Raw genomic sequence first — 26,886 nt, forward strand, 5'->3', positions numbered from 1 at the left:
GAATTTTATATTCACAAATTTCAATCACACAAGAGATATGAATTTTTAATAATTCCAATAATTTGGTATTTTCAATTAGATGTTTTTGGAGAGGGTCGAGTTCAAATTCAAATGGCTCGTGAGCAGTTCTTTTTCCGAAATGTAATTCTTGAAAATCTTTTCCATTTCATTACGAGTTGTGGTTGGAGACGAAAAGGAAGACGTTGAAGCTGCACAATACTTTTTCGAAATGGGTTCACTAAAGATGGTTCTCTCCAAATACTTGATACTAGGAATTTTGAGAGTGAGAGGAGATTCCGAACTATTTTCTCGGAATGGAGAGAGAATGATGAAAAGAGGCTCTTCTTCTTCATCTTGATGATGATGATGGGAGGTACCACTTTGTTGAGAGCTAAAGGTACCCACACTAGGAGTATTGCTTACCGAGGAGGAACATGAGGCTGGTTGATGATGATGATGTGGTATTGTTGGTGGATTGGTCATCGTATGAGAGGAAGATGATATGGGAGTGAGGAGTGGAGTCGTCATATGTCTCATAGGCATCCTTTCACTAGTAGTAAGGCATGCTTGTTGTGTGGCTGAGCCAGCTTCACAACCACTGCTATTGCTGCTACTACTTGTACTTCCTGATGATCGATTATGGAGCTTAAAGTGAAATATTTGATAGTTTTGATCTCTTTTTGGACTACTTCGAGAGGGAGCTTTGATATTGACTTGATGGAAGGAGGCTTTGAGATTGTATTTTGCTGTTGTAGATGGTTGAGGGAGATGTGAAGGTTGAGTGGACGAGATCTGAGAATTATTTGGATGACTCACAGGAGTGTTGTTAGTACCAGTAGTATTACTCTTTGGATTCATGGAATGGAAGGTTAATTGTTGCATGACTGACAACATGGAAGAATTTTTCAGTGTTGTTGTTGTTGATTTCACTTTTTCACAACTAGTACTCGTTGAGCAAGTATTTTCACGAATGCAAGACAACATGGATGCATTCTGTTGCTTCTTTCTGGTTGTGAAGGGAACTGGCTTTGGCATACTGCTATCCGATTGTTGATCGAATTCCATCAGAGATCTCTGAGAGAGTGCTTGTGCAACAGGATGATTTCGGAATGATGCAGTTGTTTTGTGTTGCTTTGTGATTTTTCCATGATATTGACTGTGTGAAGAATTCTTGAATGAATGTTTGTTGTTGAACAAGTGTGTGTTTCCACCACTCTTCACTTTATGACTTGGTGAAAATATTGGAGGAGAGATCATGCTACTGGTCGTGTTGTTGCTATGAGGGTTGGAGGATGATACTGATTGGACCATCTCGTCTTGTTCTTACTGAGTTAATATTTGGAGAAACTTTTTTAAATGTTGTTGGACTTTCCTTGAGTGCAAGCACGACGTGTTGGATAATAATAATATCCAAACTATTTCTACTACAAGCAAGTAACCTCCTTGTGTTAATTCAAGAATGAAATATCAACATGACCGTTTGGAAAAAAACACGTCAAATAATGTTCCTATTTAGCAAAAAATGCATTTTCGTATTTGCCATCTCTGAATCATGTACCTAATAATGTCAGTTTCCTAGTGACACCAATTCCTTGGTTGGTAAAATAAGAAATCAAAAGTTATGAAAGGAAATGTATCAGATTCAGCTGAACGATCGTTACGGTTTCAACATTTGGAAATCATGCCATTCTTGCAAGTGCCACCCATTTCTCTCAAGAAGTTTGACATTCTAGCGATCATTCACACGAGCACTTACTTTTTTGACCTTTGATTCCAATTCACATTCTACATTAGTTCCTTGTGTTCTGACTTCAATGTCGTTCGTATTGAGGTTTATGCAGCATTAGAATTTTTGTTCCACAAGGAATGTTTCCAAAAATTTTTATCCCTTATTTGGAGTTGATTGTGAGCTCTTTCTGAATTTTTATTATCATCCATTAACTGTTTGAAGCAACTGTCCAAAACGCATCGAATGACAAACATGATCAAATGCTCACCAAAACGCAACCGAGCAAAAGAGCCTATAACTTGACTTTAAAACTTTTTCTTTAAAAAACAAATCAGGTCCCTGAGAAGAATAACACACGAGTTCTTGTTCCGCATCCAGAAGCACCAACCTCATCTTCATTGAAGCCATTCATTCCTTTGAACTTCTCCGATATTTTGTGGTGTTTGGTAGACAAACTCACCATCATCAGCTTGAATACTCTCTCCAATCAACACCAGTCGAACACATTCATCATTGATTCATACTTGGTGGTCATTGCATCTCTTCCATCAAGAAGAAAAAGTGCTTTTTTTATTTGAAAAAAGAGTCTCAACACCATCAACTGCTCATAATATAATAATACTTGTGGGTCCCGATTGTAAATTTACAACAGCCAAGCTAGAGAGAAACCAGTCTCAACTCGACTCGATATACGTTGAATCATAACAACACGAGCAACAACAACAACACATAACATCAATAGCCACAATAACCACAATAACCTATTTATAACTATCATAAAACCTTCCGAAGATGAATACACCTACCAAAGCAACAGACGTTCCATTCAGATCCCGTTCGGGCTCAGCGAGTAGCAGCAGCAGCTCTCAAGACTATGATTTTGCCAAGCTTTCATTCAGAGATTCCTTCTCCTTGAAATATGGTCTTAGAGGAATGGAAGGAATATTAGGGACTGGTCAATTAATGCCTTGCTCAACTGCGACTCTCGAACAATTACCTGAACGAATATTCTTAAGCGGAAGTACAAGCCGATTTTGCGTGCAATCCATGAGTTGTACGAGTTGGGTTACCCCCAAAGAATTATCAGACCATGTCAAAGCAGACCAAGAATCCAAACGACCAAAGCCAATTGCAACCACACCAAACGGTACAGGAAGTTCAGTGTCTGTGTTTTCTGATGCAGCTCAATCACAAACACCACGATCTACTGTATCTCTATTTCCTTTCGATCCAAAAGAATTGATTTCTATTGATTGTGGATATAATGTGACGTTTTATATGACCAAAACTGGACTTTATGCAACAGGTTCAAATAGTGTTGGAGAATTGGGCGTTGGTCATTCCAACGAAGTGAGAGATCATGTCGAACCAGTTGCACTTCCAAAACTTCCCCTTACACCAAGTTATTATATTAAGAAACTAGTCAGCGGAGAAGGTCATACCGTTGTACTCATGTCAACTGGTGAAATTATTGTTTGGGGTAAGAATGGAGATGGTCAAATTGGATGTGTAAGTACTCTCTCATCGTTATCACATAATTATTGACTTTTTTTAAATTTACGTATTATACTTGCCATTAATGTGTAAAATACTAATTAGGAAAAGAGTGTTGGTGAAGGCACTCCTCGATTGATTCCTTCCTGTGTATTTGGTGGAGAGAAAATTAAGCAAGTAGCTTGTGGATATTATCACACACTGTGCTTAACAGAAAGTGGTATTGTATATGCATGTGGAAGAAATGTACAGAATCAAATAGGTTGCGTTCCTAACCATGTGAACGTATCTAGCGGTTTCCGCCCAGTCACAGTCCTTAAAGAAGGTGGATTATGTAATGATGGCGGAAAAGGACTCAAGATTGTAAAGATTGTTGCTGGATCACACCATTCTCTATTCCTCACTGAGGATGGAATTGTGTATGCTGCAGGTGACAATCAATTTAATGCTATTGGAAAGAAGTATCCAGTGTTTGCCCCTCTCGAACCATTCTACAGCAATAACCAAGCCACAGGCAATGATCTCTCAAATGAAGTTAAGAAATCAATTCCTTATCGATATATCAAGAACGTTTGGTGTGGAAGCTTGTCAACGTTCGTTCAAACCCGAGAAGATAAGGTATTTGTTTGTGGAACTGCCAATGATAGAGCCTTGTTTTTGGACGAACAATTTGTGAATGGAAACTCGAATTATGTGACTGATGGATTTGTGCTCTGTGATTTTCTCAGTGGAAAACAAATACGAGATATTGTTGGTTTCTACTCAATGATTGCCGTCTCAGATACCCGAGATGTCTATGTTTGTGGAAATAATAGTTGCAAGCAATTGACAGCTAAGGATCAACCTGTATATAACATTCGACCTCAGCATGAGCCATTTATTTCAGCCAAGCTGAAACAATATCCTAACTTGGATTACTGTGTTTCAGCAGGTTTTAGAACATGCAGCTTCTATCTGTACTCTAAGGAGAAGAGAACGAGAAATCTTAACGAATTTTACTGCAATCTGTATCGATCTGCCCTTTACGAAGATGATGAATCGAATAATTGCTTTTCTGACATTTCCATAGTTATGAGAGATGATGACAACGACGACGAAGATGTATCATGTATGATGTTTAACTGCATGAGCACACTGTGTGTTGAAATTTCCAACAACGTTACACATGCAAGCCGCATCACTTTTTAAATTCATCATTCCCTATCATGTCCACCATTCTCTCCCAAACTCCTCAAAGTTCATTTATCATATGATTCCTCTTTTATCGAACTAGCCCATTTTTGTCCACAGAGCACACACAACCTTTCACAAATTTCTCCAACAGCACCAACCACCTATTTTCATGTAACATTCCAATTCTTCTTTTGCTAATTGTAAATAAATGAATTCAAACATTCTCAAATCCATGAAAAACGTAAATTGGAATTGGCGCCCAAACTAACGAAAAAAAATACAGCAACGGTCATTGCTCTCTCTGAAAACAACTCGGGGGCAACAACAGTTATAATATATTTTAAACGGTAGCAGCATCTCCATCAACACCGTAGAGATTTATCAAAACGCTAGTGGGTGGTACACGACGAAATTCAACCGTAGACACGATACGGCACGAACATTGCCAATAGGAGCTGGCTCTCTAATTCGGACTGTGTTTTTGGCTGACGAAAATATCAACATCAAAAAATTCATTTATTAGATTAGAATTATCTGCCCACTGTTTTATTATTATTCTTGTAAATATTGAACATCATCATCATGGATTTACGAGTCGGTGGTAAATGGAAGCTAGGACGAAAAGTTGGAAGTGGCAGTTTCGGAGAGATTTATCAAGGTATGTTTTGATGAATACAACATTTTGCCAAATTTTGGACTTTGTGATCTTGTTTTTAGGAACAAATATTCAAAGCGGAGAGAAAGTTGCTATCAAGTTGGAATCTGTCAAAACACGACATCCACAATTATTATACGAGTCTAGATTATACAAATTATTGAACCTAGGTGGACCCGCTGTTGGAATACCAAGTGTCAAATGGTACGGTGTCGAGGGCGACTACAATGTCATGGTTATTGATCTTCTCGGACCAAGCTTGGAAGATTTATTCAATTTTTGTGGACGAAAATTCTCTTTAAAAACGGTATTAATGTTAGCGGATCAAATGATTTCAAGAGTAGAGTTTCTTCATTCCAAGAATTTCATTCATCGAGACAGTAAGTTTCTGTGTCATGCAATAATCATTCCTGAAATGATTCTTAAATGCAATAATCATTTCTGATGTTTTCGAAAACAGTTAAACCCGATAATTTTCTAATGGGAACGGTAAAAAGGGACATCATGTTTATATCATAGGTTTGTATTCGATCACTTGTAAATTTTTAAGATTTACTGAATCATTCTTTTCATTCTCATCTCCGTAGACTATGGACTTGCCAAGAAATACAGAGACAGCAAAACTCACGCTCATATTCCATTCAAAGATAATAAGAGTTTGACAGGTACAGCACGATATGCATCCATAAATGCGCATCTAGGTATTGAACAATCACGAAGAGACGATTTAGAGAGTTTAGGTTACGTTTTCATGTACTTTTTGAGAGGAAGTTTACCATGGCAAGGTTTAAAAGCTCAATCCAAACAACAAAAATATGATCTGATTAGCGAAAAGAAAATGTCAACAACGGTAGAAGCCCTCTGTAAAGGATATGCACCTGAATTTTCAACGTATTTGAAATATGTGAGGTCGTTACGATTTGAAGATAAGCCAGATTATGCCTATCTTCGAAAATTATTTAGAGATTTATTCACTCGTGAGGGCTATCAGATGGATTATGTATTTGATTGGACCATCAAGCGAATTGTAAGTAATGCTCGAGTGAAATTATTGACACATTGGAATTGATATTTTTGTAAAATTATTGACCCAATTCAATGTGAAATGCTCATTAGAACAATATGCCCATAAGTACAAATGCACAATCATGGCTCGAAGAACAACAGCAACAAATGGAAAATCAAAAAGTCTCTTTATCACAGCAAAATAGTTCCAACGCTCTGCTTTCACAACAAGAACAACATTTTCTCCCACAAACAAACAGTTCCAACAATATTGCCTTACCTGAGACACACAAGTTGGGAACGCATACAAACTCCTATACCAAATCTTCTAACTTTGCAGATCATCATCAATCATCAGCTCAGTCTCCTCAACAACCAGCTGTGACTGTAAGGTCGTCACGAAATGTCTCCTATGCACCAGCAGTGTCAAGAGGTTATTTATCGGGTGGTAGAAATTTAGGGACAGCTGGAACGGCCAATGCTACAGGGTACGTACGAGACGTCTCAAATAGCAATGGATATAGCAGCAACGCCACAACAGGTTTTAGGTCAAGCACCAATCTCTCATCCTCTACCAAGTATCTAACCACAACAACGACAGCATCCTCACAACTTCGAAGAAAACAATAACTGTAAAATTAATAATTTATCATTATTTGAAAGTGTAACAATTTTAGAGATCGTAGAGGGGAATGCCATCCTTGAGTTCTTCTTGATATCGCTTCTCGGCACGTTCTTTGCTTCCTTTGCAAATTCAATAATGGAGTCATATGTCACCACACACGATGCAAATTCATTGACGTAGTCATCATCCTCTTCATCTTCGCTCGACGAGTCGTTTGTTTTGTTTTCCGAGTTCTTGCCATTTTCTGTATTTTCTTGATGTTGAGCTCGTTTAATTTTCTTTGGCTTTTTAGTTTTGTTGAACCTTATTTTCTCAGCCTTCTCAAATCTATCTCTCGTAATACTTGCAAAATTTGAAAATCTAGTTCTTTTTCGTTTTTCTAAATTTTCTAGTTCAATTTCTTTCAAGGCATTTTCATATTCAAGCAGTTTTCGTTCATAGTCTCGTTGAATTTCCTCATAATCCAATGGTTTTTTACTCCTTGACATTAATCGCACGCTTTCTGTACATGTTGGCCATTATTTAAATCCAATTTCGGTATTTTAATGTCATCTGAAAACACAAGCGACGATGATTTCTCTTTCATGAGTCGTGTGTTAAACAATTCAATTTGTCTATTTACTAATTCTGTATCCTTTTTATCCAATTCCAATTCTTTTCCTTTCAATTTATGAGTTGGTTTATAGGCTTCTTCTGTTTCGGATTTAAATTTTGATATTTTTTCCATAAACTCTTCTCGTGTGATTAACTTCTCTTTTGCCATCAAAAACCGAGAGCCATGATGAGCATTCAATTTTCCATGAACCGTCGACGTTTCTTGATGATCCCTTTCCACTCGAAATCCCGAACCACTCTCATAATAAATGGTCCACTTTTCCATTGCACTCATTTTTTTTTGAAATTTTCTTTTTGAATCAATTTTTTTATTCATCTCGTTGAGAAATCGGTAGAATACTTGAAAGAGGAAGAATCATTGGAACCATTGGAGCGAGAAGTGACTGAAGGAATGATGGAGGATTCAATATGGAGCAATTCGCTCAAGTTTTTTGAAAAGTAGCCTTGCGAGCCTTCGCTGTTTTCATTGTGTGTGAAAAGAACAAAATGATCGGCACCACCACTGGCTGCGTTCAGTAAGAAATTAAATTTGGAGAATGGAAGTGTTAAAAATCGCAAATCTTCGTTCGATTTTGCAAATGCATTGGCCTTCGCTGTAAGGTCTCCTATAATGTACACACCATTGTTGGTAATAATTGCAGAACTAAGAAAGGAGCATTGAATGTCTGTAATTTCGGAAGGAATAATGTTTTTAGGAATGTAAAAAGGTGTAATGGAGATGCTTGGTAATTTGTTCTTAATATTCTCATAAAATCCACATTGATAGTGATTATTAAAACCCCATGCAAATATAGCTCCATTTTGTAAAAGTACAAGATTATGATGGCCACCACATCTTACTTGCTTGATTGGGATGGCCATTTGTAATCTACTAGTTCAAACTTGTCATTGGATTCAATATTAGGATGATTTTTCTCATTACGGTAAATGTACAATTTGTTATGGTTTGTGACAATCATTACCCTACCCAATCCAACACGAATAATTCGAATGTCCTGTTGAGAGATCATGTCAGGAAGAGGAAGCTTTCTTCGGTGAGGCTCCGGTTCCAAAACCATGTAATCTAGTAAATAGTTGGTTCTTCCTCTTGCGTGCGCATACATGACTAACGTATTTGAGCATGCACTGCATTCAATCCATTCAATATTTCCGCCAGCATATTCTTCAAAAAACGAAAAGCTAGTCTTGTCTGCATTTTCAGCAAAATGTACAAATAAGCATAAATTATTTCTCATACGAAGCATGAATGATCCCTGAGTCCATAAATATCAATCAATTCTAAGCTTTTTGAATCCTGTAATACGTATGGATCGAGTGTATTTGATTGATGATGCATTTGGTCCCGTATAACAGCCTTGTAATTAATTTCCCTTAATTGATAATGATAACTTGGTCCGCAATACAAAAACCCATGGCTGTGTATATTTTCCACCTTCTTAGTAGGGTGTAGTAATGTATTTTCCTTGTAAAAAAGAAACACCTTTTCCGATTCCTTGGCCTCTGCCACAAAAATGGAGAATGAGCCACACGGTATCACTTGCTTGATTCGTTGTAAGCTCTTATCAAATTGAACAATTTCATAACTCTTCCTTCCAGTGTTTTTTTGATCTTGATTTTTAGGTTCGTTCAATACATCTCCTGTTATGACAACGAACACGGAATCTGAGGCAAGATCTACTAATCTGGCACTGTTCGTTTGCTTGGAAGGTGATTTTAGCTGTGAAAATGCAGCATAATTTTGAAATTTTTCTGGAATCTTTAAATGTGGAACCACAGGTTTAGTTGTGAAACCAGGTTCTTTTCTTCTTACGGGTTTAATATTTGTGTTGGCTTGTGACACTTCTGATTTTCTGGGAGTGATGATACTATGACTTTTTGATAATGATTGGAGTTTTTGGGAGATGGAGTATTTGTTGGTTGCATTTTGTTACTTGTGGGATTTGTAGTTGTTGAAGAGAATTCCGCAGTAGATTTGAGGAGCTACCCAATTCGCCCCAACTTGCTTTCACAAGTGCTGGAATGTTGGCCATTAATGCTGACGAGGTATTCGTTTGGGTAGGTATTTCTGCTGAAATAAGGGCCAACGTTCTTGTTGAACTTCTTTTAATGAGATGAAAAGGTGGAGCCAACGAAGACCCACCACCCCCGAGTGTCGAATTCATCGCTCACGGTGCTGTGTATGATGATTCGGAATATTAATGAAAAACGATCAAATATACTAATAACGGTTGAAAATGTTAAGCGTGGGAAATTTTCTTGACAACCAACCACAATTTCAATTGACCACACTTCCAACCCTCCACGTCCACACCGAGATGCTGTTACCGATCGATCAATCGTTCCGCGACGACCTGAAAGCCTTAGGCCTGTAAATTTTTTTTTTCGTTAGTTTCACTATCACGCGAGAGATATATTCAGGCATGAAGGTGTCTTAATAAGGAAGCGGAGGGCACGACTCTCGAGTCGTTGTTGTTTCTCGTTCTCTCTGTAGTGTGTGTCCATCCATCAAGCGTTTCAGTGGCCATGATGAAGACGGTTATTCCTTATTCAGCTCATCCAAAATATTGTACAAGTACGAGAAGGTTGCAAGAAATAATAATCATGGACGGCCAACCTCATGATTTTCGGAGAGACTATTCCATTTAGAATCTAGAATGAGTTCAAAAAATGATGAGAGATTGGGCCAGTGGGCTCACGAAAGAAACTTGTTCATTGGTACCACGAGGTAGTGTTTGTGGTGGTGCTAGAGGAGGAGGCACTGAGAATCTTATAAGGGAGTCTTGTTCTAAGGAAGGTAGTATGGCAGTCAAGAGGAGCGTACAGATGATGTTGTTGGTAGTGTTGATGATGTTTTTCATTCTTTGTTGTGAGTTTCCTCAATACATGATGATCTCAGCAGTGGAAAGTGCCAATGCTAACAACAACAACCAGCTATGGCATAGAAACATTCCGTTTGTTGCCCTTATTCATGATACCAATGTCCGTAATGAAATGGAAATGGAGAGTCGAGCCTTCTCAATCGGGCATCATAATAATTTGCTTCATGATATCAAGAGATTGAGAGAATTGATGAGCCGAAGAGAAGTGGTGAAAAGAATTCTTCGGGCAAAACCACTGAACCAACATGATCAAAATACTTGGGATCAAAGTCTTGAAATGGTTACCTCACTATCCGAGCCTAACACTCAATTCATTGTCAAATTGAAATCACTCAACCATCTTGATCCAGTGGAACGTACTCATATGACGATTCAGCAACAACTCTACGTTAAGGCTGGACATTCTCTCGGATTTGCTGACACGTTTGCATTGGTTTCAAGAACTTCTGATATTATGAGACATGTCGGGCAGGATGACTCTCAAAGCATTGAATACATTACAGAGATGGAATCAAGGTTCAAGAGCGACTTGAACTTTGGCAAAATCCAAGAAATGGCATTGAATCAAACTCGTCTTCATCATGGTCACGCACGACAAGCCTCAGAAAATGAGCCCTTCCCAAAGCATGTGCATGCAATTGTCACTCTCATTCCTTCCATAGATGCTGTGATTGATGGTGTGGAAATGGAAGAGGCTACTTTGGTGGCACAAGAGTTGAAATCATTGTTGAACCCCTATTTTGAGAAGAACAGTATTTCTAACTTTAACTTGATTGACAAGGAGAAACTTGAAATTTCCTTTTCGCCTCTCGTCGCTCTTGAAATTGGTGAGATAATCAAAGCAAATCCGCATGTTCATTTCATTGAGAGAAAACCTATCGTTGGTCTGTTGAATATGCGAGCCAGCTCAATGATGCAATCAGTTGGACCGCATCCATCTGTGGCCATGTCCTCAACTCCCTTTTATGACTTAGGAGTATTTGGTTCTAATCAAGTGGTAGCTGTCTCAGGTAAGTTGTGTACTTTGAGGGTATTTGTGTGAACATTCCTCGTTCTAGACACTGGTATTGATTGGGATAGTTGCTTGTTTTAGTAAGTAGTTAGTCGAGCATTGTATTGATTTTAAAATTCTCACATTTGCACTATATAGTGACTCTTCCAATCCAACCATTACAGTGAATACATTGAATACCAAGCACCGAAAAATTATAGAGTATGATACAGTTGTTGTTTCTCAAGGCAGTACCACCTACAAAAGTGATAATAAGGATGGTGTGGATGGCCACGGCACGCATGTTGCAGCCTCAGTATGTGGCTCCATTCAAAATTTAAAGCACAATGATTCTTCCAATCCAGTGAACACGTATCATGGAATTGCTCCCAACGCTAAACTTCATTTCACTGATCTTCAACAAACCGGTCAAACACTATTGTTAGTACCAACCACAGTGAGTACAATATTCATGTCAGGCTATTATGCCAATGCAAGAATCTTTTCAAATTCATGGGGAAGTGGACCAGACCTAATCTTCTCATGCTCCTATGACTGTGATAATTGTCGTTGGAAGGCAGATTTTGAAGGCTTCAAAGCAGGTGACAAGATCACTAACGCTCAATGCAAAGAGTTGTTTGGATCTGACACTTGTTGCTCCATCCTCAACAAGTACAATTCCCAGTGCAAAGATATTGACACTACACTTTGGAAATATCAAGATGCTATCGCTCTCTTTGCTCAAGGTAACTCGGGAGCAATATCATCTAAGGAGAATATTGGGTCTCCTGCTGTTTCCAAGAATGCTGTTTCTGTTGGAGCCAGCATGACATCTAATGCTGCATTTGAGGAGTCTGTTCAATATGAAGACTTTGTGCAAAAGATGAAAGATGCAGCCTTACCTTTCACCTCAGTGAGTGAATGTTGTGCCTACACAGGAACCAATCAAGAGGCAGGTAAGTTCTCAAATTCTTGATGTAGAACTGCTCTGATTGTTAATTTGTACGCGACACACATGTATATAGTACGCAACTATTGCTGTCCAACCAATGTTAAATCCAAGTATACCTCAAATTCCAATATTTACAATGAGAATAATTTGGCATACTTTAGCTCGAGAGGCCCTGCATGCGGTAAGTTTAGCATGAAGACTTGTATGATTCGATACATGCTCATCTCTTTAGGAAATCGAATTAAACCTGACGTGGTTGGAATTGGACACACTGTTGTATCTGCTCATTCGGATGGTGATCTCACTACTTTTCAGTGTAGTGCTGGCACGTCTCCCAATCAAGGAAATTCAGCTGCCCTAATGACCAACTCTGGAACAAGCATGGCCACCCTCTTGTGGTAAGTTTTCGCATGCACTAAGTGATATCAATCGTTCGTTCAAATAATTCAATACTGAAATGACCATTATTGGTTCAGGCTGGAGCTGCTGCTCTCATAAGGGAGTATTTCCAAGCGTATCACTCCATACCAAATCCAAGTGGACCACTGTTAAAAGCAGCTTTGGTTCACAGTTCAATACCACTGGAAGGTACAGTTGCCAAGACCTATGATGAATCGTCCAGAATTGCTATGGGTGGATTGGGACGTCCAAATTCATATGAAGGCTTTGGAAGAGTGTACATTGGAGGACTACTCAAGAATAGCGATGGAACGCCTGTGAAGCTCTCAATTTTTGAGTCCATTTTCAATATTTCTACGGAAAGTTACAAACTTTGTTTTAAGAGAAGAGAACAAGCAACCATGGCATCGTCCTCTCCTGCGTTTAAGGCAACCTTGGCATGGTATGATTATCCAGGTAGTGTCAGCGTTGTTCCAAATCTCATTCACGATCTCAACTTGTTTGTCAATGTGTTCAATATTGATAAGGACAATAAGATTACCAATCTTGATGTTGCAGCTGGTAATTTCATTACCAAAGTAGATTCCTCGAACAATGTGGAGAAGATATCCGTTGATTCTTTGGACTCCAACTTTAAAAACCAATATCTAAGTGTTGCTGTCTATGTGGCCTCCTCACTCATAGAAAAACAACGCTTTGCATTATTGATCTCTCATCCACAAGATTTGTTCGAACAGGTTTCCACAGATGCATGTACCTTCAGTACCACTCTTCCACAAGAAACATCCGTTGGGGTATACGTTGGTGTTGCGATAGGAATCATTTTCTTCCTCGTTATTGCCATCGGCGTGGGTGTTGCTGCATACTTTTTAGTTAATTCACTCATCGTTCAAAAAAACTTATCACGCCACATGAGGTTAGCATCCCATAACCAACAGGATGAACCCATGTCCGAATTTAATTATTACAAGAGATAATGTTGGTGTCATTGACGATCAAGCAAGTACTATATTGAGTTGTCTCTTTTTCATTAAAATTATTTAATAATTTTCACACTGTCTGGAACCAGGATTTGTTGATGTGAATTTTTTGTGTTTGAAAAAATGAAAGTTTGTGCATTGGTGAGCGGAGGCAAAGATTCGTGTTACAACATGGTCAAATGTGTGGAGTATGGACATGAAATTGTGTGTTTGGCAAATTTGAGACCACCCAATGTTCAAATTCGTATGTTTGTTTGTAGGGTGGATTTGAATGTTACATGTTAAGAGATTTTATTCCGATGATCCTTTCAATGAATGAAAAATTGGATGATTATTTTTCAAAAACACGTGATGATTTAAATCAAAAAATTCAAAAATGAATTCATGATGCAACTCGGATTGATGAAATTATTATTATTCACAAATTTTAGAGGAATTGGATAGTTGGATGTTTCAAACGGTAGGACATAATGTCATCTCGGCCATTGCTGAATGTATGAATCTTCCTCTTTTTGTTGGAGAGTTAAGTGGATCTTCAGTTCAGACTTCTTTGGAATATGATGATTCAAAAAAAGAGTCCATGAATGATGAGGTTGAAAATTTATATCAATTATTGAAACGAGTGAAAGAAGAAATGCCCGAAGTGAATGCTGTTTCGTGTGGAGCTATATTTTCTGATTATCAACGAAATAGAGTTGAAAATGTGTGAGTATAATTCGAATGACAATGCATTTACTTAGCAAACATTTTATCATTCATCATGAACATTGTTGAATAATTTGGAAATTTGGAACTGTGACTCCGAAAATAATTTCTAGCTGCTCTCGACTTGGATTAATTTCATTAAGTTTTTTATGGAGACGTCCTCAGGAAGAATTACTCAATGAGATGATTCAAGCTGGAATGAATTGTATTCTCATCAAGACAGCTTCTATGGGATTATTTCCAAAAAAACATTTAGGAAAAACCTTGGCCGAACTCCAACCAACATTTATGAAATTGAAAGATAGTGCTGGATTGAATGTGTGTGGAGAGGGAGGAGAATATGAAACTTTGACACTTGACTGTCCACTATTTTCTAAAAGAATTGTTGTGTAAGTTTGGTGAAATTTTTATCCTTTATGAAATTCTTGAATTATTTATGAACATGAAACTAAACTGTTATGCCTTTAATTAATAATTTTAGAGACAAGACAGAAATTGTCATGATTTCCGAAGATGACATGGGAGGTGTTGGTCATTTATTCATTTCAGAATTTCATCTTGAAGAAAAACAAAATTTCACACCTCTTCAATCACTCAAGTCCACCAACCAATCCCAAATCAAGATTTTCATTCCAGATTATTCCATTGAAAATACCATGAAGCAAATTCCTTATTTAGAAAAACTCATCGACTGTGTTCAAATTCACTTGAAACAAGCATCGTCCTCTTCTACTAGCATTGACTCTCATCTCTATTACGTCACTGCATGTTGCAATTATGACTCTGAATTATTGAGCAACTATGAAATTTCTCCTTCTTTGGAAATGTTTGCAATTTTTCAAAAACTCGAACGTGAAATTCCTCATTTACTCAACAAATGCTTCATTGTGTGCTTCAAATTTCAGACACGACTCATTTCAACTCTATTAATCAAGCATATTGTTATTTCTTTTTAAAGAGTAATACTTTGAATCGACCCAGTCGAGTGTGTATTGCCACCAAGAAGATTCACCAAAATTCTACCACATCAACAACCATTTCTAACGGTTCCATTAAGGTAGAATGCTTGATGGATGTATGGAAATTATTACCCAAATCAGAAATCCAAAATGGCATCCCTATCTAAATACCACTTTATTTGTTCAAAGTGTATCTGAATGGGCTCCAGCTTGTGTTGGACCCTATGCTCAGCGAGTGCTCACGAAAAGATCATTCGACTCGCAGGACAAATTCCCTTAATGCCTCCACTATGGAACTGTGTACTCTTCCATCTTTGGAAAACCAAGAACAATTATTACTCAACAGCGTGGAATTACAAATGGAACAATGTTTGAAAAATATTTCACGAGTATTGGATGGCATGAAAGAAACCTCACTCCGAGAATGTTTTCGAAATTTAGTGTATTTGAATGCTTTTCAATTATTTCCAAAACCATGAATGATCAAAATGATGATAATAATAACGATCATTATGAACGAATGATGAAAAGAAAAGTGAATGAACGATTGAATGAGGTATTGAAAAGGAATAATATGTGTCTGATCGATTCAGAAGGAATGAGTGAACAGTATCAACATGTTTCCCAAAAAAAGAAAAATCATCTTCAATTGTTTCCAAGTTTACCATGGATGGTTGTGTATGTGAATGATTTACCACGGGGAGCTCTTGTGGAGATTCATAGCTTTGCATGGATGAAAAAGTTGCAATTACCAAGTGATGATGATGATGATGACGAGGAGATGGAACAGCAATGGAACGACTTGCCATCACTTGTTTTGAAAGAAGATGTATCTCTAATGTCATCATTGTCCAATGTTCAGACTGAGAAACAATATGGAGAGTTAAGAGCAACGAATATTCGAGTGTTAAGATTGAGTCCTCATTTACCATTGCGACTCTTTTAATACGACGTCAACATGTTGGTCCAATGAATCTGATGAGTTCATCAGAAGAGCATGCATCGAGTAGCGTGTTGATGAATGACATGGATGTACATGCTTTCAAGTCAATACTTGTTTTGAATGAAACTGGCAAGAGGAAACCTTCCATTCTTCGAGTATTTTGTCATGATTCAGCTGTGGTCAATACTATTCAACAGTTGCTGAGCGATTGGAAAGAGAAAGTACTAATTTCTCCTTACTTGGTGAATGCATTGGCAGAAGAGGACGCCATTTGTAGACTTGAAATGGAATATCTTTAACGTTTGGTTTGGTAATTGATATATATTCATGGCTCCTCGATGATTCTTATTTCAAAATTTTATTGAGATCATTAATACCAATATGACTGCGAGTCCTCTATTACTATTATTATTACTTCTTTCCAACTAAATATCATTCTGCTGTTCATGAATTGACCAAGTTTACTTCAAATAGGTTTGTGGGAATCCTGGAACTTCTCCCTTTCTGTATCTTTCCAACCATTTCAAAATCCAACGACGTTGGGCAACCGGAATTTCCTTGGCCTTCAATTTAAGAGTTTTGGATGTAAACAAGTCTTCCCATGATTTGAATTTGTCAATATGTTCCTCACATCCCTTGCCGATATTCTTCAAAAACGATTCCAAAGTTATTCCTCTTCTTCTTCGGGGAATTAAAAGTGGGTCAATTTTTGGTTTTGGAAGACTTTCAAGTTTTCTTCTGAGTTTTGTTTCTTCGTCTTCTTCTTCCTCTTCTGCTGCTTCATCGGCATAAAAACGAGCACAAGTATTTTGGTAATTATTCAACACTAGTAATTTATATTCATTTTGTTTAATAGTTGAAATGGAGTTTCTAGAATGAGCAATGTTGCTTCCCAGTATCACATTTAATGATGATGATGGCAATGATGATGAGGAAAGCAATAATTTCTTTCCGTGATGATACAGTGATGAAGAACGCGAATGCATTTTTTTTGAATTGAAAAAAATTTAAAACATCTTCTTGCTGAGGCTTTTAATTACATCACATTGTCTTTGAAACGAGATGAATCATCAACGACCTGTCGGGGAAGAGGATGTACGGATAAAAAAGACTAACTCTGGAGAAAAAAGACAATTGGAAACGATCCAGAAGGAGGAAGTACAAAATGTAAAAACTTCGGAGAACGGCTCGAACAAATTACAAGGATCATTATCATCAACCATACCAATCGCTAATTATACACACTTTGAACAATTATCTCCCATTCAAAGAATTCAAGTGTTTATTTGGGAGATTTTTAATATTGTCAAGAATTTAAATTTGTTGAAACAGTGGATTAATTATTCGTTAGGCATTTCAAATAATCATCATGGAAGAGGACAATTTTCATCGTTGGAAAATTCAAGACAAAACAGTGCACCACAAGCGTTAGAACATTTACCAAGTGCTACTAACAGGTTTGACACCAATTCTAAATAGAGCGAGATTGGCAAATTATTTGAGTTGTCATACCCAAAGAGTTCTTATTTTCATGCTTAGGTCATCTCAACTGAGTAAGGAACGACGCCAACACAATATGAACAATGTCAGTGTATCGATTTTATTAATGCGATGCTTCAAGAGCATCAATTACTCTTCAACGCCACTTGTCACATCCATCTTGGATGATGAAGAAGGCAGTGGTGTTTGAGTTGCTGAAACACTCATGGGTGTGTTAATATCACTAGACGACGTTGCGGAAGTTTTCTTAATGGAATCTTTTGGTCTATATTCTTCGGTACCTGGAAGACCCAAATCAAATCGTCTCGTCACTGGAATGTGATGCATGTGATAAGGTTTGGTTGTTTCAAAATCTCTAAAGAATGGAATTTCCATAATATTAGGTGGTGCCATAATAGTTTCACAGTATGCACATTTCTCTGTCATGAATCGTCGATAGTGAGCGAAATAAATCTAGTATGATATTATTGCGAAATTAAAATAGAAAACACAATTGAATCTATCTTGAATGAAACGCAACCTTTGAAACATACCATAAATGCTTGGAATGGATAATTCTTATAGACTGGATGAGAGCGATAATAATCTAACGCTTGACAGCATATCTTACTAATTTGTCTATTGATTTTGTGTCTCGATGTTGAGATGTCAAATATTGGTTCATCCACAGAGAATACAGTTGCTTGCAAAGGAACATTGTCTTTTAAAATAATATTTACAATAAATAGGTCAGCAAGTTTGATCTAGTCATGTGTTTAAAGAGGCCAATTCAATGATATCATGGTTATTTTTCAAATTATGTAATAATAATGATCGATTAGAAATAGCGTCTTGTGAAAACTTACATAAGCTGATGAGCAATTGTCACTTGTTTTGATCATTTTAACCAGATCCATCACAGAAAAGAATTCTCTGGCTCGTCCAGTTTTTAGTTCTGTCAGTATTTCACCACAATCCTTGAAGGATGACTCCTCTCTGGAAAGCATTTTTTGAATTTTCGAACTGGGAGAGACCAATGTTTTTTCCTTCTTTTGAGGTTCAAACTCATCTGATTCTTCGACATCATAGGTCTTGAATCTTTTCTTTTCCAAATGTTTTGAAATGGAATGCAAGCTAGCATCAATTTTGCTTTTCATCTTATCCATTCCCGATCTGTCGGGTTCACCGAGTAGAATCGTTCGGATAGGTGTTTTCTTTTGTTTGAGCCGAGCATCAATATTCTTGATAATATCCAAATGTAATTTTGCAGACTGCAGAAGAGTTGAGATTTGATTCCGTACAACAGGAGTCTCCGAATAACCTGCTGTCAAAGGAGTGCTCACGCTCATAAATGATCGATTATGAGGATTAACGTCCGAGAATAATTTCTGAACAACACCCCTAAATCTACAAACATCATTCATGATCATATCAATATGTTCAATGATATCTTCACATGATTCCGATGAAGAGGACGAGGAAGACATGTCTGTGGAGTGTTGTTGTACAAGTGTGCGTTGGTTTGCTTATTTTTTTGTTCTATTTGGAAATTAAAAGACATCATCAAATCACGATGATGAATTGTTTTTGTCTCATCTCAGCACTCCTGCTCTTGATCAACAATATTGAAATAATTACTGATTATTAGTAATTTTATGTTTTATTGAACGAAATATAATAATAATTGTATCGTAATTGGCCAAAGAAATTGAAAATGTTGGACCCGACAATTGTGTTGTATGATTCAGCAGTGCTTCTTGTTGTTTACATGTTCAAGTTTTGAACTCTAGGTTTAATGTCTGGCACGTATATCACTCTGAATATTGATTCGGGTGAAGGATTTATGATGTACCAATTGGTAAATGGAATGTGTTTTTCGATTCGGCCGTTTCAAGACACGTAATGAAATTCCATGTAATTTGGTTTGTAAATTGCACAACAATTTGGCATCATCATCAAGTCATTCAAAATAATATTTCCAATGATTTTCAAATTCATTGTCATCATCATCCAACAACATCAAAGAATAAAAATTACAAAATGAAAGTATCATCACGATGAAAGACAAATATTCGTGGTCATCATCAATAACAATCATCATGTACGTGCGAATATATTTACCTTCTGAGTCCACAAGCCGATTTTGTTGATTCCAAAATTTGCTTACAGGAAGCATCCACCGACTCTATGGTTGAATTGGTGCTAACCAAACAATTTTGTAATTGTTCAAGTGTCTTATCACATTCCATCAAAGCAGAAGATTTTTCATAGTATACTTGTTGAGTTTCTGGTCGTCTTCTAATGTTAATTCCGTTACAGGCTTTGGAGTCAAGATGATTCACTGGTTTTTCGAGCATTTTTAATTTTTTCTGTTGTGAATGACACAGAACAAACTGAATTTCAATGCTAATAGTCAATAATATTGATTCGAAATTGTTTAATCAAGCTTTAAAAATTGAGACACTTCCTTCTTCAATTCTTCATATTCCTTCTTATTGGATGCTTTGACATATTTAAATTCAACAAAGTCATATTTAAGAGTGGTGTGTTGTCCCAAACATTTCAAATATTCATCGCCACAGCTTTCCACTCCAAATACAGCACCAGGTGTAACAACTCCAGGACTTGCTGTCTGTGCATGTGGGTTTGTCAATAAGAAGAGTGCACTATCAAGAGCATAGACAGCTGTTTCAGTATATCCTGGATCATTGTTGTTGAACACACGAGTTTTACATTTGAAGAGCACAGGTTCAGAAGTGGTTGCATCTTGAACACGTCCAAATGTTTCAAATACAAAGTCGAAACTACTCTCGTCTCTTTGTTGTTGTGTTGGATTCTTCTTTAAGGAATAGAGGAATCTTAAAAATTGGGCTCCAAATGAAAATCTTGTCATGATCAGCATGACAAGGAAGAATAAATACATTAGAAATAAATAGTAGAGATTAGAAATTTGCAAGTAATTGTTGTACTCGAACACTCTATCAGATGAAGAGGATGGATTGGAGCTTGTTGGAGGAGGAGTTGGGTTGGAACTAAATTTTGATTCATATCCAATTAAAAAGTTGGATCGTCTCACAATCAATGGATCGCTTGTTGAGAATGGAATAATGTAATGTTGGAGACCCGTGTGATATTTTGTACCTCTCTTACTGTAGGACTTCTTTTTGGTCATCTTTTGAACTTGTTGTTCATTCGTCTTCTTACCACTGAAAATACTATAATTCTCCAAACTCGTGACGAGTGTGTTAAATGTGCCATACGATACAAATCCTGGCAAATTGAACGCAAGATATCCATTAGTGGAAATAATTGTTTCTGGTGTTGAGCTTGACGACGATTGTGACAAGACAGTGTTATGAGAAGTCATATGGCTTAACACGCCAACATCTTCCAATTTCTTCTTGATCATATTCAAAGAGATGTTTGTTCCCAAATCGCTCGGGATGGAGTCAAACCCACAACAATGAATAATTTTCACATGGTTTTCCTTGGCTTTTTCATGAAACTTGGCAGCCGATTCCAATACAAATTCAGGTTCTCCTGTAATGTCCAAATAATCGGTTCTTGTTTCAACGCAACTCTCAACAATCTCAAGACCTCCACACGCAATAAACGGTCCAGCAACATTAAGCAACACTTTGGTATTCCGAGTGAGATCTAACAATTTCGGAGAGCCTTTCTCAATCTTTTCAATAACCATCACGTCAATGATCAAATGGTGCAAACCCTTCTCTGACATGTTAATATTATGAGCAGTTACTAGATTATTTAATTTACTCTCGTTTCTTCCGGCAATACAGAATCTTCTCGAATTCACGACACTGTCCATCCGTTCCAATCTTTGGATCAAATATCGAACGATCAAGGTTCCCGTAAAACCTGTAGCTCCAAATATTGTAACGTCATATTTTCTGTCCGATGAGGATACGTAGGTGAGTGGAATTTCTTCCGATGTTGTTGTGGTTGTTGGTGATGGCGTGGATGAATTCTTGATCATTTTTTTTGTAATCGACTTTGGGGCTCTCTAAAACGTCAAAACTTTTTATTACAACACCCTTCTCGAGCTTACACATCATTTCCCACATGAATATACTCTAAAATATGTGGTATTTCACCAAATTGATAAGGATGACGATGAAATTTGTTGCAAAGTATGTCCAATCCACTGGAAATTCCTTCGCCAGTTAAGGCACTGCATGGTTGAAGGTGAAGGGAATTTAGTAAAGTGGTGTTGTTGAGAGGACCCGTCGTATTTCAACTTTTGAAACGAGCTTGGATTTCTCAGAAAATATCGTTCGAATTTCTCGTACTCTTTGTGTCTTATTGGAAACAAGATCCATCTTGTTGGCATAGATGATGAAACTGCAACCTGGTTTGAGAAGTGAATAGTCCAAGTATGTGTCAAGCGATTCTAAGGCTTCATGGAATCGATCTGGATTGGAGGCATCTATCACATAAATCAGTGCATCACAATCGTTGATGAATTGTTTCCATAGCGGTCTCATTATGAGAGAACCTCCAATGTCCCAAATATTCAATACCACAGGTCCAAAGAGAGCTTTTTCAGCATTGTACCCAATGGTGGAATATTGATCTTGGTTTTCTTTGTTTGTCAATTTGTACAGTAATGATGTTTTACCGCTGTCGTCTAATCCTAGTAGAAGTACTTTTTGATGGAGTTGTTCGGTTTTGGGGATCTGATGCTTGTTCATAGAGTGGTTGGGATGACGGCTTGATTGAGGAAACGTTTCTTCCAACACATGTGTCAGGCAAGCTCCCATCAAGTCTAAGGTGTATTGTTTAAAATGATGATTTGTTTCTATTGTATTCAAGAGCTTGGAGGTGATGGAATTAAACGGATCTTGGTGCACGAGTTGGAATTCGTTCCAGGATTTCCTATCAATATTTCGAAGCCACAATCGTAGAACGGCTTCATTGAAAGAGGGGCAGTTTTCTGCGTTGTTTTGGTAGTGGTGGTGGAATTGTTTCAACATTGAATTTAGGAGTGTTTCGCTAATATCGTTAATCATGTGTCTAACATTCGTTCCTTGTAACATATTTAAGGCGCTTCGAATCACTAAACTTGAAGTATTGTTATACAGTTCTGTTAGACCTCTCATCTTTAACAACTCCATAAATATTCTCACAATAAAGAGATTAATAAATTCCAAACTGCAAGCAGCGAGATCAATAGATCTTAATATTTGGAAAATCTGTTCCAAGCTGTTATCGTTGTCATCAGTAAAATTTTGTAACAACCACATGCATATATAAGCAATCACGTTGTGTGTATTTTCTGAAAAGGATTCACACTTCAAGACTTTTAACAAAAAATCCAATGGTAGAGTAGTAATTGCATGTATAAAAATGTTCTTTTGAAATAAAACAAGTTGTTCCACAACGTTTGTGATTGAGAGTCGTTCGTACCAACTACGCAAATTGTTTTCCCTTTCGATATGCTGATCCAACGTGGGATAACTCCAAGATCCACCTGACTCTCGATAATTTTCGCAGTCATAAATATGATCTGATATCACGCATGTTATATTTTCTGCAACAATACGTGCGGCATGATCCCAGATTATTGCTCGCAGCTCGTCAATTATTGTTAAGGATTTTTTGACATAAATCATGGCATTATACTCGTTCATTGTTTGAGCAATAGCCTCTATTAAACAGGGAATACCAAACTCATCTGCTTTTTCAATGAGTTGCAATATTTCTGACATGCCAATCATTGCATAACCAAGTGATTCATCATCAAATTGTGTAGTATTTTGCAAACTTATTAAGAGTTCTCTTGAATAAACTCCCGTCCATCCCAAATGCAGAAAATCCATCACGTGCTCCACTATGTTCTCATCCTCTTCAATTGACATTTCATTGCTCTCACATTCTATCATTTCACTTTTTAACATGGTGTCAAAGAAACCACTCAATGATTGCAGTACGAATTTGTGAGCACAAATTTTTCGTTTCAGTTGAGGAAATGAGATAGTAAAAACGGGTGTTTCCTCTTCTGTTGATTCATCCACAGTTCTCTGCTGTCGTGAAGCACTAATGTCATTCTCTCTCTTGAATGCATTGTTCTGGTCTCTTGCTACTATTTCATAAATTATACAATCCCAATGACGATCATGTTTGATCCGTTTCTTTGTTACTTTTTGTTGTGCAGTCCCACTTGCTGTTGTACCTTATCATTCATCACCAAATAAAAGTACATGTTATTTTGAATATTATTGATGGTATCAAAATTAAGATTCTGATCGGGAATGGTTGTTATTGCATACAACTCGGCTCGGGTAACAAAGTTTTCATCCACATACCAATGATGGGATGATTTTGCTGTGGATTCTTGTTGTTGCTGATGCTGCTGATCATCACGGTACAACAGTTCAAGCGTTTTATCTGAATTTTCATGAACATTTTGATGAGATTTTGGAGTGTTGTTATCAAGGAATGACGAACGCTCCAACATTTTTTTTTGAACAAGATCGAACGATGGATTTCCAAAGGAGTTTGCTCACTCGTTTAATGAAAATACGTGTCCTTAATCATGAGTCAAGATGACGTGGATAATTTCCATTTAGAGTAGTCAACTGTGGGCAGTCAAACGAAAAACTTGTGCCCACTTGAATGGCATACTTGCTTTTTCCTAATTCATTGTTTAAAAAATTTAAGCAAAGTGCTTAGTAGTTGGAAAAGAAAAGGAATGAACATTTGGCAATTTGAATTTATTTTGAACTCTAGTTTTTGAACGTTGGAGATGTTAAATGTTTCCCGCACGTCACCTCTCAAAACTCAAAAAAAAATTTGCTAGGGTTTTTGTTCAGCAGCACGACTGTGTTCAACGTTGATTCAAAACATATCATCATCATCGTCGTCGTCGTAGTCCAACAGTCACTGAATACTTTTTTTGGAGTGACTTTCTTGTTGAATACAAGTCTTTTTGTATACAAAATCATCAAACAACAATTTTTATAAGAACACACAATCCGATTTGTTGTTTTTTAATTTAATTGTGTCAAAAACAAGAAGAAGAAGAAAATGGATTGTACTGACGGACAGACAGTCCCAAATATTTTCCTCATCATTTGTTTGGGAATATTCCCAGCAGTGATTATTTTCCTCTCCGTGTTGTTTATTATTTTCTGGTCGAGTCCAGCCGATCGTTTTCAAGGAATAATTCCCAAACTGATAAGTGTAAGTGTTGTTATTATTGTTGTGGTCTTCATACAACTAATGTAATATCGATTGGTGATGATGTGTTGGCATTTGACTTTTGATGGGTTGTTACTGGTTCATACATTTTGTGATCCATGTTTGGGTGTGATCACACACTATGACTATGAAATGACTTTGTACATCTATTTCCATGGATACAATGTATCCATTCAAAAACAACATGATTGTATACATCATTTCAAAATTTCACACACTCAACAACAAATTTTTACAACTCGTCCAATATGTACATTGGAATTTACATCATCATCATCATTAACACTATTGGATACCATTCCATCACACTCTTCTTCATGGAATAGATTCTGGGAATGACAGTTGCCGGGTGTGTCATTCTCATCATTCCATTTGACGTGTGGAATACCCGACAAGCAGGTTGCATTGGTTCCGCTCTCGAAATTATTTGGCAAATTTTGTTCGCTTTGGTTGGAGTGTTGGTTTGTTTTGTGGTGCCATGGGCGCTCATTTACTATGAGGCCTATGATGAAGATCGTGCAGGTACTCCAAAAGGATTTTTACGTCAATGTTTGTGGGGAGGTGTTGGTGCTTTGATTTGCGTTGGTATTTGCTTGTTAATTATTGGTATTTCATATATTGGTTAGGAAATGCTGTTCTTCCTGTACAGAAATATGTACAGACCAGCACGTATTCATCAAGATCAGCTGCTGAGAATGGAATTGGTACTGCTGTGGATACTTATCCAGATAGCTTTGAAGTAAGAATGTCGTTTTTGGTGTATTATGTGGCAATTTTGAGTTTGGCTGGTTGGGTTTGTTTCTGTGTTTGCGGTGGATGTGGTTTGACTGCCGTTCCTTTGGAGTGTGTCTTGTGGTTTGTGTATCGTCCAAAGAAAATTGATAAGGCAGAATTTATTGTTCAACAAAAGAAGTATGCAGCAAGAGCACACAAGTTGATCGAAATTGGTAAGGTAAGTGATCATTATCATCTCCATGAGGGGATTTTGAATAATTTTATTGACTTGTGACATGTCTATCATCACCACCTCAACTCATGGGATGGACTTGATACTGAAATTTATGTGTGTGAATTTTTCAATGACTGTTTGTCATGTCCTTTTAAATTTTCTCTCTCGAATCACTGAACCTCACACTCTATAGAGATTGGACGACTTGAGAAAACAACCTGGAAACAGAGCCAAACCAAAATCCATTCGTAGTTATCGTGCCTTCAAGGATGCAGTCTATCAAATCGATGACGATTTCAAAAAGGTTAAAACTGCCTATGCAAGAGGAGGTGGATGGATTGTTCTCTACATTTTCTCTCTCGTCTTTGGACTTGTCTTGGGATTAATTTCTCTTTTATGGATTGCTCACTTGATTGTTTATTCCATTCCTCCATATCCGTTGTGGGGTGGATTGAATGAATTCTTCCGTTGGTTCGATTTGGCATTCCCACTCTTTGGATTGATTTTGTACAGTATTTTTGCATTCTATTTATTGTTTAGTACATTGGCAGGAAATATTCTAGTAGCCGGTCGAATTCCATTCTTCACTGTATATCCAATTCGATTTAAGGACACCTTGACCAGTAGTTTCTTGTTCAATGCAGGACTCATGATGCTCAGTTCGATCACCATTGTTCAATTCTGTGCCACAACATTTAGCAAATATGCTCAGTCCACTGTTATTGAGGTTATGATTAACACTTATGTGAAACACATGAAAGGTATTGGTGTCATTTTCGAATATCTTCACTACGTATTCTTTGCTTTTATTTTCATTGGATTTGTGATGGCTTGTGTGAATATTGCCATCAAACAAAGAAAATCAGAAAAGGAAATTGAAGCAATTTTGAACAGCTAAAATCTCCATGTGTTATTTATGAACAAGAGTCATTCCTTGATGATGTTGTTTAATGAACCACCTTTTGATGTCCATAAAATATTTAATTTTCAAATTGTAACATTTTTTGAGATTATTCCCTTTTATGGGCCTGTTGATACAATGTCCATAAACATCACAATGCAACCCTCTCTCGACCAAACCAACAAAAAAATTGAAAGAGCGTATAGCTTATTGCCCTCTCCAACAACATCGG

The 26,886-nt window shown here is 37.2% G+C and overlaps 15 protein-coding genes across 15 annotated transcripts; 6 read left to right on the forward strand and 9 right to left on the reverse strand.

Moving 5' to 3' along the window:
- Positions 1–75: 75 nt before the first annotated feature.
- Positions 76–1,311, reverse strand: C9374_002117 (uncharacterized protein; the record flags this gene model as incomplete). Its single annotated transcript, XM_044691500.1, has 1 exon — positions 76–1,311. The coding sequence occupies one exon, from the start codon at positions 1,309–1,311 to the stop codon at positions 76–78; it is 1,236 nt and encodes a 411-aa protein (XP_044551074.1).
- A 1,210-nt stretch (positions 1,312–2,521) lies between these two features.
- C9374_002118 (uncharacterized protein) lies at positions 2,522–4,411 on the forward strand (the record flags this gene model as incomplete). Its single annotated transcript, XM_044691501.1, has 2 exons — positions 2,522–3,238; positions 3,329–4,411. The coding sequence occupies 2 exons, from the start codon at positions 2,522–2,524 to the stop codon at positions 4,409–4,411; spliced, it is 1,800 nt and encodes a 599-aa protein (XP_044551075.1).
- A 567-nt stretch (positions 4,412–4,978) lies between these two features.
- On the forward strand, positions 4,979–6,686 carry C9374_002119 (uncharacterized protein; the record flags this gene model as incomplete). The annotated part of the gene is made up of 4 exons (XM_044691502.1): positions 4,979–5,054; positions 5,114–5,431; positions 5,639–6,078; positions 6,168–6,686. The coding sequence occupies 4 exons, from the start codon at positions 4,979–4,981 to the stop codon at positions 6,684–6,686; spliced, it is 1,353 nt and encodes a 450-aa protein (XP_044551076.1).
- A 482-nt stretch (positions 6,687–7,168) lies between these two features.
- C9374_002120 (uncharacterized protein) lies at positions 7,169–7,570 on the reverse strand (the record flags this gene model as incomplete). Its single annotated transcript, XM_044691504.1, has 1 exon — positions 7,169–7,570. The coding sequence occupies one exon, from the start codon at positions 7,568–7,570 to the stop codon at positions 7,169–7,171; it is 402 nt and encodes a 133-aa protein (XP_044551077.1).
- Positions 7,571–7,608: 38 nt separating this feature from the next.
- C9374_002121 (uncharacterized protein) lies at positions 7,609–8,157 on the reverse strand (the record flags this gene model as incomplete). The annotated part of the gene is made up of 1 exon (XM_044691505.1): positions 7,609–8,157. One exon carries the CDS (start codon positions 8,155–8,157, stop codon positions 7,609–7,611), a length of 549 nt encoding a protein of 182 aa, XP_044551078.1.
- Positions 8,158–9,963: 1,806 nt separating this feature from the next.
- C9374_002122 (uncharacterized protein) lies at positions 9,964–13,494 on the forward strand (the record flags this gene model as incomplete). The annotated part of the gene is made up of 6 exons (XM_044691506.1): positions 9,964–11,185; positions 11,234–11,267; positions 11,326–12,122; positions 12,192–12,299; positions 12,351–12,516; positions 12,618–13,494. 6 exons carry the CDS (start codon positions 9,964–9,966, stop codon positions 13,492–13,494), a joined length of 3,204 nt encoding a protein of 1,067 aa, XP_044551079.1.
- Positions 13,495–13,620: 126 nt separating this feature from the next.
- C9374_002123 (uncharacterized protein) lies at positions 13,621–15,158 on the forward strand (the record flags this gene model as incomplete). Its single annotated transcript, XM_044691507.1, has 4 exons — positions 13,621–13,741; positions 13,929–14,202; positions 14,316–14,591; positions 14,684–15,158. The coding sequence occupies 4 exons, from the start codon at positions 13,621–13,623 to the stop codon at positions 15,156–15,158; spliced, it is 1,146 nt and encodes a 381-aa protein (XP_044551080.1).
- A 427-nt stretch (positions 15,159–15,585) lies between these two features.
- On the forward strand, positions 15,586–16,107 carry C9374_002124 (uncharacterized protein; the record flags this gene model as incomplete). Its single annotated transcript, XM_044691508.1, has 1 exon — positions 15,586–16,107. The coding sequence occupies one exon, from the start codon at positions 15,586–15,588 to the stop codon at positions 16,105–16,107; it is 522 nt and encodes a 173-aa protein (XP_044551081.1).
- Positions 16,108–16,565: 458 nt separating this feature from the next.
- On the reverse strand, positions 16,566–17,090 carry C9374_002125 (uncharacterized protein; the record flags this gene model as incomplete). Its single annotated transcript, XM_044691509.1, has 1 exon — positions 16,566–17,090. One exon carries the CDS (start codon positions 17,088–17,090, stop codon positions 16,566–16,568), a length of 525 nt encoding a protein of 174 aa, XP_044551082.1.
- A 643-nt stretch (positions 17,091–17,733) lies between these two features.
- C9374_002126 (uncharacterized protein) lies at positions 17,734–19,070 on the reverse strand (the record flags this gene model as incomplete). The annotated part of the gene is made up of 3 exons (XM_044691510.1): positions 17,734–18,057; positions 18,138–18,347; positions 18,450–19,070. 3 exons carry the CDS (start codon positions 19,068–19,070, stop codon positions 17,734–17,736), a joined length of 1,155 nt encoding a protein of 384 aa, XP_044551083.1.
- Positions 19,071–19,347: 277 nt separating this feature from the next.
- C9374_002127 (uncharacterized protein) lies at positions 19,348–19,940 on the reverse strand (the record flags this gene model as incomplete). The annotated part of the gene is made up of 2 exons (XM_044691511.1): positions 19,348–19,399; positions 19,705–19,940. 2 exons carry the CDS (start codon positions 19,938–19,940, stop codon positions 19,348–19,350), a joined length of 288 nt encoding a protein of 95 aa, XP_044551084.1.
- An 80-nt stretch (positions 19,941–20,020) lies between these two features.
- On the reverse strand, positions 20,021–21,580 carry C9374_002128 (uncharacterized protein; the record flags this gene model as incomplete). The annotated part of the gene is made up of 1 exon (XM_044691512.1): positions 20,021–21,580. One exon carries the CDS (start codon positions 21,578–21,580, stop codon positions 20,021–20,023), a length of 1,560 nt encoding a protein of 519 aa, XP_044551085.1.
- Positions 21,581–21,800: 220 nt separating this feature from the next.
- C9374_002129 (uncharacterized protein) lies at positions 21,801–23,501 on the reverse strand (the record flags this gene model as incomplete). Its single annotated transcript, XM_044691513.1, has 1 exon — positions 21,801–23,501. One exon carries the CDS (start codon positions 23,499–23,501, stop codon positions 21,801–21,803), a length of 1,701 nt encoding a protein of 566 aa, XP_044551086.1.
- Positions 23,502–23,740: 239 nt separating this feature from the next.
- C9374_002130 (uncharacterized protein) lies at positions 23,741–24,061 on the reverse strand (the record flags this gene model as incomplete). The annotated part of the gene is made up of 1 exon (XM_044691515.1): positions 23,741–24,061. One exon carries the CDS (start codon positions 24,059–24,061, stop codon positions 23,741–23,743), a length of 321 nt encoding a protein of 106 aa, XP_044551087.1.
- Positions 24,062–24,630: 569 nt separating this feature from the next.
- On the forward strand, positions 24,631–26,651 carry C9374_002131 (uncharacterized protein; the record flags this gene model as incomplete). The annotated part of the gene is made up of 4 exons (XM_044691516.1): positions 24,631–24,786; positions 25,131–25,389; positions 25,431–25,756; positions 25,947–26,651. The coding sequence occupies 4 exons, from the start codon at positions 24,631–24,633 to the stop codon at positions 26,649–26,651; spliced, it is 1,446 nt and encodes a 481-aa protein (XP_044551088.1).
- Positions 26,652–26,886: the final 235 nt, after the last annotated feature.

Source organism: Naegleria lovaniensis, assembly GCF_003324165.1.
Source record: "Naegleria lovaniensis strain ATCC 30569 chromosome Unknown tig013, whole genome shotgun sequence".
Classification (NCBI taxonomy): Eukaryota; Heterolobosea; class Eutetramitea; order Acrasida; family Naegleriidae; genus Naegleria; species Naegleria lovaniensis.